This window comes from Oryzias melastigma, linkage group LG5 (assembly GCF_002922805.2).
Source record: "Oryzias melastigma strain HK-1 linkage group LG5, ASM292280v2, whole genome shotgun sequence".
NCBI classification, from domain to species: domain Eukaryota; kingdom Metazoa; phylum Chordata; class Actinopteri; order Beloniformes; family Adrianichthyidae; genus Oryzias; species Oryzias melastigma.
The window spans coordinates 27,308,149-27,319,080 of NC_050516.1; the positions used below are offsets into that span (position 1 = coordinate 27,308,149).

General features: G+C 34.6%; 1 protein-coding gene across 1 annotated transcript in view; it reads left to right on the forward strand.

Annotated features, from left to right (window-relative positions):
* slc6a1b (solute carrier family 6 member 1b) overlaps positions 1-10,710 on the forward strand; it is a 16,681-nt gene extending 5,971 nt beyond the window's left edge. Inside the window, exons 8-15 of the mRNA XM_024269302.2 lie at positions 843-946; positions 1,458-1,582; positions 2,272-2,384; positions 2,839-2,970; positions 5,688-5,790; positions 6,010-6,110; positions 7,043-7,210; positions 8,403-10,710. Of these exons, the coding sequence (XP_024125070.1) occupies positions 843-946; positions 1,458-1,582; positions 2,272-2,384; positions 2,839-2,970; positions 5,688-5,790; positions 6,010-6,110; positions 7,043-7,210; positions 8,403-8,516 (960 nt within the window). The 3' untranslated portion in view covers positions 8,517-10,710. The remainder of the gene's footprint in view (positions 1-842; positions 947-1,457; positions 1,583-2,271; positions 2,385-2,838; positions 2,971-5,687; positions 5,791-6,009; positions 6,111-7,042; positions 7,211-8,402) is intronic.
* The last annotated feature ends 222 nt before the right edge of the window (positions 10,711-10,932 follow it).

Genomic DNA, 10,932 nt, shown 5'->3' on the forward strand with positions numbered 1-10,932 from the left:
ATCTGCTGAGTTTTTTGGGGAGGGTTATTTTTTATTCATTCATTCATCTTCTTGGCCGCTTTGTCCCTTTCGGGGCACGCGGGGGTGCCGGAGCCTAACTGATGGGCAAAGGCGGGGTTTACCCTGGACAGGTCGCTATTCTGTCGCAGGGCTATTTTTTATTAAGATAATATTCTTGTAATATGGTAACGTTTGTGACTAATTTGGCATCTATTGAGGTTTTTTTTTTTGTTTTTTTTTTTGCTGTTATTCAGTTTAGATAACATTTTATCAACATGCTAACATCTTTGGCTAATTTGACATCTACTGAGGTTTTTGTTTATTGGAGTTAAGCTAATATTTTATAAACATGCTAACATTTTGAACTAATCTTGTATCTATTGAGTTTGGTTTTTTGAGAACAACTTTGAGTTTAGTTAATATTTTATCAACATGCTAGCCTTTTTCTTTTTTTTGGATAATTTGGCTTCTAATAAGTTTTTATTTATTCAAATACTTGAGGAACTTTAGCATTATGCAAATAGTGTTAGAATATTTAGCAAATCCCTTCAACAATTAAAGAAAAATAATTCAGCAAACAGTTTTAGCATCTTCAGCAACTACATTCAGCAAAAAGCATTCACACTAGCAATATTGTAGGTAATGTGACTTTTCTAGTTATTAATGTTGTTTCTATATATATATATTTTTTATTGTTTATGGCGTTTTACATCATGTAAGCAGTGAAATGAATGCAAAATTCTCCTTGTCTTGTTAGATATCTTAAATTAGCCTCAAATATCTACAAGCTTCAACTTTTCTACTTGATTTCTTAGCCATGTTTTCTAATCTTTGTTTGTCAGGTGTGGCTCGATGCTGCCACGCAGATTTTCTTTTCCTACGGGCTGGGATTAGGTTCCCTGATTGCTCTTGGCAGCTATAATCCCTTCAATAATAACGTCTACAGGTAGGTGAATGAAATATGTAGCATTTTCAGGTTAATTTACAATCACGTTTAAAAAAGTGAGGATGAAATTTGTCAGATGGTTTTAGTCGCTTGCATTTTTTTTTTCGAGGAGACTATGCAGATGAGGATTATTTTGGTTTCCGTGACAACATTGCAGCTGGTTTACTCAGTTTTTTGGAAATCTCCCACTTCTGTCTGGTGCTCCAGACATTTCGGCCGTACACTTTGTGTTTCTGTACCTTAACAGTCAGTGTGGGTCGATGACTGGTCAGCAGCACAATTATGTGTGCATGCTTCCCTGACAAAAGCCAAATTGCCAGAACCCTTCACTCGCCATTTTAGAAGACTAGGTCAGTGAAGAAGCGTTCGGCTGCTGCTCTTTTGCGGGATGCAAAATGGCTTTCCAAATCTCCCCCTTCCCCCCCGTGCCTCTTTACAATGTGTGACGGGCTGATAAGGAATTGATACAGGCGTGAAAATGACTGCCTTGCGCTTTGTCTCTCCCCTACAGAGATTCTATCATTGTCTGCTGCATCAACTCTTTCACCAGTATGTTTGCCGGCTTTGTCATCTTCTCTATTGTGGGATTCATGGCTAACGTGACAAAGAGACCCATCGCCGATGTGGCAGCCTCAGGTAATTACAATCAATACTGTAGCTCGATGGAAACAACGCACACAAGTGGAACATATCGCAAACACATCAAGGGTGACAAAACAAAAAAAATCGTTTACAATCGAGAGGATAAGAAAATGTGTTTTTCTTTGTTACAATATAATTTTGGTTGTGAAAAGGGGAAAAAGTCTCAATTTTCTTCAGTCTCTCACTTATAACTTATATTTATTTCAAATTTAAGCCTTAAAATGTTTGTTTTTTAGTAGTTCTGTCTTTGCATTTTGATTATTTCCTTGGAATTTTTTTCAACATTTTGAACCAATACTTTTAATTTTGACTAATAACCATAAATTTGATGATAATTTAAAGCAGAGGTGTCAAACCCAATCGTACAGGGGGCCAAAATCCAAAACACACCTTAGGTCACGGGCCGAACAGGATAAACATTTATTGAACTCACTAAAACTACATTTTTAAAACTTTAAAAACTTTACTTTTTAGCATTACTATTAATAAAAACAAGAAGGAATAAATCAAATTAAACCTTAAATAACTTTCAATATTTTTTCCTCCATAAAAATATATTTTGTCAAAATTCTACAAGTTAGAAATAAGGACAAGATAACATCGGGTCAATAATAACAATAGAATAATATGATATGAGTGACTTTGACAGCTTTCAGGTATAACTGTAGTATTTCTTGCACCAGGGCCAGGCCTGGCGTTCTTGGCGTACCCTGAGGCCGTCACCCAGCTGCCCATCTCTCCTCTCTGGGCCATCCTTTTCTTCTCCATGCTGCTGATGCTGGGAATCGACAGCCAGGTGAAGACGATTCACTTTTTGGACCACATCAAGTGATTGATTGATTGATCTTGTTTATTTCAAGCGTAGATTGTGGACTAAACAGGACAAAAGACAGATTTTTGAAACTTATTGCAGAAATAATTAAATTATGTCACATTTGATTCATTAAATATGGTCATTTTTTAGCTAAAGTCAAGTAGAGTTTGATTGATTGCTTGATAAGATAAAACTTTGTTACATCATTTTACAGTTTTGCAAAGGTTTTGTAATCTGGTTCTGATCATATCAAGTGCAATTTTATTTTTTTTATTTTTTTTAAGAGTAAATATTTTTTCCATATCTAACAAAGAATACTAACCTCTGAACTAAGTATTTTCTAGCCTCACTTTTTGTTATTTTTAGTCATGTTCTAAACTTTTTCAGTAGGTTTTTTTTGTGACAGCAGAGTAACAGTTTTGAAATGGTTCTGCAGTTCTGCACTGTGGAAGGCTTCATCACGGCTCTGGTTGATGAATTTCCCCACGTCCTCAGAAAGCGAAGAGAGATCTTCATCGCCGTCGTCTGCGTCGTCTCTTATGCCATTGGCCTGTCAAACATCACCCAGGTAAAACATTTTGAACCCTTTAACACTCAAGGCCATTGACACTGAAACACCAAATCTTTAACATACTGTAACTTTTGTACAGGATAAAGGTAATTCCAGTAGATTCTGAAGGAGAAAAGCGGCGTACCTTAATATTTGAAAGGTTACAGTAAATCAAAGATCTTAAACACTGGAGCTCCAGTGTTTAAATTCCTTTAAACAAGCAATATTTTCTCTTATTAAACTGGACTGTTGAGACTTTGGGAGACACGAAATTGTCAAAAGATTAACAAATTAATGAAATGTTTTTTTTTTTGCTTTGTGAATTTCTATTGGAGTGTTGGCAAAAACTTTGGCAACAATTAGTCCACGTTTGCAACATTCCCAATCCCCGTCACTGTGAAAAGTGAGGCATTGGATCAATTAACAGACATTTTGTAATTTGTCACACTTAAAAATATTAGTTTTTATCTAATTAAATGTTTAAGTTGTGTAAATCATCAACTTTCCTTTTCATTTGATTGGGAAATAAAATACTTTTCTTGGTTGTTATGTGTATTGCAATATGTCCAGACTAAAACCAAGTTTTAGCTTAAATCTGACTTAATTTTATAAAATTATAAAGCTTAAAACTACAACAGCTGACCAAATTGATATATAAAATAATTTTAGAAAAAAACATTTATACATTTATGAAAAAGCCAAAATCTAACATAGTATAAAAACACAGAAAATCGACATTTATATAGATAAAAATGAAGAAACTTTGACAAAGAAAATATGTTTTTTAAACTGCAGAATAAAGGTGAGTCTTTAGGTTAACCTTTAAAATGAACTGGAAATCTTCTTGTCTGATGATCAAAAAAACTGTTGAATTTAATCCACCCAATCTATTATTATATGAATTTTGCATGATCATTTCAATACTCAATGGCTCCAATGTCAGATTTTTTCTTTCAGTTTTGACAGATATTTCTAACTCCTCAGTAGAGCAGCGTCTGTGGGGTATTTAGAGAGACCTGCCGCAGCCCCATGACCTCATCTGACAGAAGACTCATGGAGCAAATTTATGATCATGTCCCAAATTCTGTAAACACGAGGCAAAGCACTGCAACTCGTGCCAGAAAATTAAGAGTCCTGGCAAATATATCTTGATATTTTGGAAGCTTCATCATGAATGCCATTTGGAATTTGTCACCAACCGTCTCACCCTTGTTGAAGCCAACTCTGTTTCAGGATGATGCATTTTTTCCTCAAACTTATACTTTTTTTCCCCCTAATCATATTAGTAGTTCCAATGCTTGACTTAAAGTAATTATAGTCAGTTTAGATAAAAGAGCCCCAAATCTAACTAAACTTCAAAAAAGTTAAAGAGATAACAGTCTTAACAGTGGCAATAATATTACATTGTTTTATGCAATGCTGGTTTAAAAAAAGATTTCACTATAAAAAGTTTTGTTGGGTCATTTTTACCCAATATTATATACCCAAAAAAAAGTTTGTCATAAAAAATAGATAAAAAATATGACAACATGTGATAAATTAGGGTAGTTTTATTTTATTTTTAAAAACATTGGAAGATTCTAAAAACAGGCGAGAAAATTACTGAAAAATTTGGAATTTGAGAACGAAAAAAATTCTACCAAAAAAAAAAGATAGAAGAGACTTGGTCTTTGGTCCAACCACTCATGGGACTTGTGAGACTTTACCCAGAGACCCACGATACTCAGAAAAATACAACATATTGAAAATCATGTAAATACTTTTGCTCGGTGAATATCCCCTTGCATCCTCTAGGGTTAAATAATGAAGTATCATAGGCTGAAAAGTGGATGTTTTTAATGTTAAAGTTGTAACATCTTCTCTTTTAGGGCTGGGTATTGGTTATAATTTCCAGAAACGATTCGATTCACAAGAGACTGAATCGATTCGATTATGATTTTTTTTCCCTGATTCTTCAAATCATTTCAGTTATAACTTTACAAATTTATACACATTTGTTTAGACACACATCTGTTATTTAATTTGAATATATTTAGATTAATCTGATACAGTTCCCATACTGTAAAATGTATTAGTAAAATAACGAGATTGTTAATATCATACAGTGTTACACAGATTCTCTAGTTCTAATAAAAATGTTTAGATTAATAACATTGTAAACATTGTTCTGCTTCTCTTGGAGGGCGTTTCAGTTTGGCCACTAGGTGGCGATCTCGCTATAGAAGTACAATTAATTCAAGAAGAAGACAACACTACGAGGGAAAAAATGAAGTTTTAGACCGCAAATAGTTGCTTTAAGAATTTTTTCCTTGAAAGAGTTCGGAAAATTAATGCCTATAAGTAAATAAAGATGTTCATTTAGTCAGCAATGTATTCTTTTGGTCAACCGAGAGTTAGCATTAGCCGTCCTATGGGAAATTCTATTGAATGTTAGCATCAAGCTAGCAGACTTTAGCTTTGTGTGGTAAATCGGTTTATATCATTTGTGAATTGATTATTGATCTATTAAGCTTAAATTGATTTATTTGACTTTAATTTAAAAACTCTTCCTACCAAAGAGTTAAATATAAGCAATCTCTTATTGACAAATGTGTATAAATTGCAAAAAAAGGAAAAACTGTACATGTTTTACCTGATGCTTCAAATAGATCAAATTAAGATGTGATTTCCTCTTCCTTATTCTTTTTTTACTTCACTGATCTTCTTTCCTCTCCCGTCTTTCACTTTGTTTGTAGGGCGGGCTGTACGTGTTTAAGTTATTTGACTATTACTCAGCCAGTGGAATGTCCCTGCTTTTCTTGGTCTTCTTTGAGTGCATCTCAATTTCATGGTTTTATGGTGAGCAACACGTTTGCTTCTCTCTATCTTTGTTGTACTTTTTTTTAAACAGGTACATTGAGTGTACATATTTTTGCCTATGCTACTAGTAAAACGATCGACTCAAAAACTTGTCAAATTACAAATTAAAGAGTGAAATATTTGAAACTATGGTTACAAATGTGCAGAGATAACATATTCGATGTCTGATAATCATCATTTTTTTTTTTTTGGTTACAGGTGTGAATAAATTCTACGAAAACATTGAGGAAATGATTGGATACAAGCCATGTCTGTGGTGGAAGGCCTGCTGGGTTGTTTTCACTCCTCTGATTGTCGCTGTAAGTGTGCAGCACCAGTCCAACAGAATGATTTTAGTGCAGATTAATGTTCCAGATACATTTCATTTGGAAGTTGATCGGTTCTGATTGCTTACCCTGTAAATCCCACTGTATCAAAGAATTGACAGAAAAGTCTTTTTTTGTGTGTGTAATTACAACGTTTTTTAACCCTCATGCTCACTTATGGGGTCCAGATGACCCTATCCTTACACATGTGTGATCCCTCCCATGACAGAGGTAGACAGGGTTTTATATCTCCCATGGACACCAATGAAGATAAAGAATCCTTGAAAAAAACGTCCAGCGCGCTGTCTTGTGGGGTCCCCACTTTTAATGTAAACATACCTAGGATAGCACAAGGGTTGAGCCCTTTGATGGAATTTACAAAACAAAACTGTAATTTCACTTTACATACTAAAAGTAGATAGTATACGTTATGATACAATTTTAGTTTAACATGTAAAAATATTGACATGATTTTTAAGGGAGAAAAGCACTTTATTTACCCACCGTCTCAAATTTGATTCAGAAATTTGAAATATAGTCAAACTGTGTTAAAAATAATTAATTATCAAAACATTTCTAATTCTTTAAATACAGTAGATAGTTATTTAAAATAATGAATATCAATAGATGAGTTAATCTCACCATATCGGTTTGAAAATTAGCTAAACTCTTTCCCGCCAAAAGATTTCATGGGGGCAGCCATTTTGAAATGAGCAATAAAGGCCATTCTACTGCCCCTTGTGGAATGTTGATGAACTACAGGGCAAAAAACATGAACCAAGTTCTATGCAATGGGTTTTAAGGAAGGTTTTGATCATGTTAATGAGATAGTGGTCTCAGAATAAACAAAGAATGATATGAATGGTTACAAATGGTTAATGTTATGTTTGTGGATTTTCGTACACCTCACCCCTTTATTCTTACAGGGAGTTTTCCTGTTCAGTGCGGTGCAGATGGTTCCTCTCACCATGGGTGATTACGTGTTCCCTGGATGGGGTCAGGGGGTCGGCTGGCTAATGGCGCTCTCTTCCATGATTCTCATCCCAGGCTACATGGGATACCTGTTCCTCACACTTAAAGGCACATACAAGGAGGTACGATCATACTACCACATGTAGATTTCCAATCAAAACCACGTTTTTTTACAACTGTTTAAACGCATGCAAATACAAAATAAGTTTTTCTATTTTTATTTGAAAATAGGGTTCCTAATTGGCAGAAAAATTGAGAAAAACTGATAATTTTCCATGTGGAATGTAGGCTAAAATATAGAGCAAGACATAATACATTATTTTTCTAAAACTTCAATATTACATTTTATAGGAAAGTTCAAGTAGAATTTAACAGTTATGAGATGTTTAGAGAACGAAATGCCAGAATTTTATGAGGTAGCATAAGTGTACTGTTAACCACAAAGGCAGTTTATAATACTTTAAAATATAAAATGTGTCTTCTGTGCTCAGATTTACTACGGTTTCATTAAGAAACATTAAAAGCATTAATTCAATTTGTCATTATAAAGCTAAAAAAAGAGCTTAGCCAACTGTGATTCTGTCCTCTGAGCCTAAACTGTATTGAAGAAACACGATTCAGTGGTTCTGTAATGAGCAAACACATAAGCATGCTGGATAAAGACAATAAATAGAAATTAAGGGAGTAGAACAGTGATAAACGGATTAGTGAAAGCAAAATTTTAATTAGTTCTGTGAAGCAATTTTTGATGACTTTCTATTTTTACAGCCACCACGTTCTCGCAGTAAACGACTGTCACCGTGCATTTGTATGCAGCACCAGACTGCAAAGCATTTTGATTCAATTGATAACCCAAATCAGAGGCAGAAAGTACCTATTCTGGTAACGCATTTACAGAAGAGCTGTTTTATTTGCACTCTGAATAAGAAGCCTGCATCTCGCTGAAGTCCCTGCTGACAGATATAGCAACCGCTGACAGAATAAATGAACCATAATTGCAGACAGTGTGACAGAGGCTATCAGGGTCAAAATGCAGGTGTCAGATCCTGCAGTGGCTGATGGTTGATTGTCCTAATTGTAGCAATCAGCTAGTTGATTAGTGCTCTGCACCCAGGCAGACACTTTTTACTAAAATATGGCTACCAGTGCCTGGGTTCTTTAGTCTTACGAATGAGGTTCTAATTTTTGAAAACGTCTTCTCATCCGCTCGAATGGCGTTATACACTCTAAAAAGAAACATTAAAAGAAATGTGTCTGAAATCTAATCAGCAGCACTACAAGATTCCTCATCAGTCGTTTTGATTGTCTCCGCAGCGTCTGCGAATGATGATCAAGCCTTTGGGAATCGTAAAATCTCAGGAAAACGGTCCGGACCAGCAGACGGAAAACCAGAGCCAGAACCCTGCCAATGAGGAAGCCTACATCTGAGCGTTTTTTTTACCTGCGTCTCTGCTCTTATGGCCGGATTGGCACTCCACCGTAATCAAGGTTGGGAACAACCACTAGACTTCTACGTCTGCTTTTATTCACCTACCTCCTGGGGACACGTGAAACCAACCTGATTACACTGTTCTTTTCTGTTCTGTTTCTGGTTCTCTCATTGTTTCTTTGTATAATACAGAGGTAAAGAAAAAAAAAAAGAAACCACCCTACAAAGTTGTTGTGATATTATGAACTTCATTATGCAAAGAGGAAAAAAATAGACTTATTTGAAAAAAAAAATACTTGCGACTTAGAATCTTATTGTATATTGAATATGTGTAAATCTGAAGGCCCACATTAATTCTGTAGAGTTACGATAAAATACATTGACTAAATCAAATTATTGTACAAAGATGATATCCGTAAATATATTTTATTTTATACAAACTAAACTCAATTAAATTTAGTGAATGAAGAGAAAGCAATGTGTAATTTTATAGCGATCAACTTCAAGCAATGACACTATATGTGCAAGACGAAAGTATGAATAAAGGAATTCTTCACAATTTAGAGACACTATCACATCCCCCGTCGTTTCTAAGGCTCTTAGACAACTTTAGAAAAGCACAACTTTGAATTTTAACATTTTTTTTAGGCATGACTGAAACCTGTGATGAGCAAAAACATCTTCTAGAGGACACATAGCAAGAGACTGTTATAACTGTTCCTTTGTTTTCTAAAGAACAATAACTTTGTATGTTGTCTAACTCGTTTTTTGTAGACTCATTTGTAGATGATTTTCTATGTGTGAGAGTAAAGAAGGACCAAAATGACACTCTACTTTCAACACTTAGTGCAATGACCTGTTATAACCGCGAAGTGGATTTATTGCAGATCAACAGAGCAATATCGTAGAGCAAACTGCATCTGTCTACAAGCACAAGTTGGTTCTGAGGACGACCACTTTTAATAACAAAAGGTTTAGCCCACTTTTGCACAATGCCCTCGACAATTCTGTCCGAGAGCGGTCATTTGGGAAATGTTTAAGAAAGTTTAAGGTTTTTAGGGGAACAATGTGCCACGGCTGCAGAAAATTGGACTTTTATGAAAGCTTCCACTACTTCGACTGGTGATGTTTACTTGTATATACATAACTATATACATAGTTAGAAACCCAATCCTCAGGAAAAAAAAAAAAGGTAGACATTACCAAATTCTCTCAGATATTACACAGAAAGAATACTTCTAGGGTTAGTAAAAAACAAATATATATATATATATATATATATGAATAAATTTTAATTATTTTTTTTCTCCAGCATGCTATCTAAAGCACAAGGAAAACATGAAAGCTTCCCAAAATTGAGAATCATTGTTTTGCACTCGGGCATACACAAGAAAATGATCAAAATGTTGCCTGTTTGCATTCCTGACTAGTCATCTGTTGTGGCCTTTTATTAATCTTATTTATGATGAAACCATCCCTTCTTTATGGAAAGTGCAGCATCAGAAAGAATAACTGGTAGAACAGTGTAACATAGCCAAATGCTACACAGGTCCAAACCTCCATAAGGACTGCTTGGATAAATGGAAGTATACGAAGGTTTCTCAGTGATGCATAAACTCATGAATTAAGTCCGAAAATATCCCCACGAGGAGGGACCGCCAGAGTTTGTTTTTGTGGCAGCTACAAGCGACAGGAATCAGTTTCATTTCCTCTTTTTCAAAGATGTGCCAGTTAATATGTGCAATGACAAAATGGGTCCATTCATTTTGTACAGTTACCATGCAGCAATTTCTCTTTTGAATGATGTTGTAAACTCAGACGTGTAATACATGTATCTGTGAATGTCCGTACAACCTGAGATTTTTTTTTATTTTATTTTATTTTTTTGTTTAAATGTTGAATAAAAAAAATATCAAATGTGCTGTTTTCTGCAATAATACTATCCCAGAAACTATGGCACATATCTCTATAACAGAATGGAGTAACAATAAAGATGCTAATGAATATAATGTAATAGAAAAGTTTAGTCAGAGAATATTGTTTTGTATATTTTTAGCTGTTATATGGGCCTAATGTAAAAAATATTCTATTTAAAAATGTATTAAATGTCTCTAGATGGTGTTATATGAAAAAGCATGATTGCTATATATGGTATCTGCAAAATAAATAAAGATCTATAGGTTATAAAGTCAGGATCATATTATTTCCAGTCATTTCTTCAATCCCTCAACTCTCAAACAAAACACTGTTTTGTTGTGCGATTCCATTTCTTGAAAGGATGACGCTCTTTTATTATCTGTTTCCATCTAATGGGGTTCAATGTGCCCATCATTAACTGAAAAGGTTGTGCATGACTCATTAAGTACCACACATATTATTCTGCAAATGGGAGTGAAAAATGGAAGCATAACCACA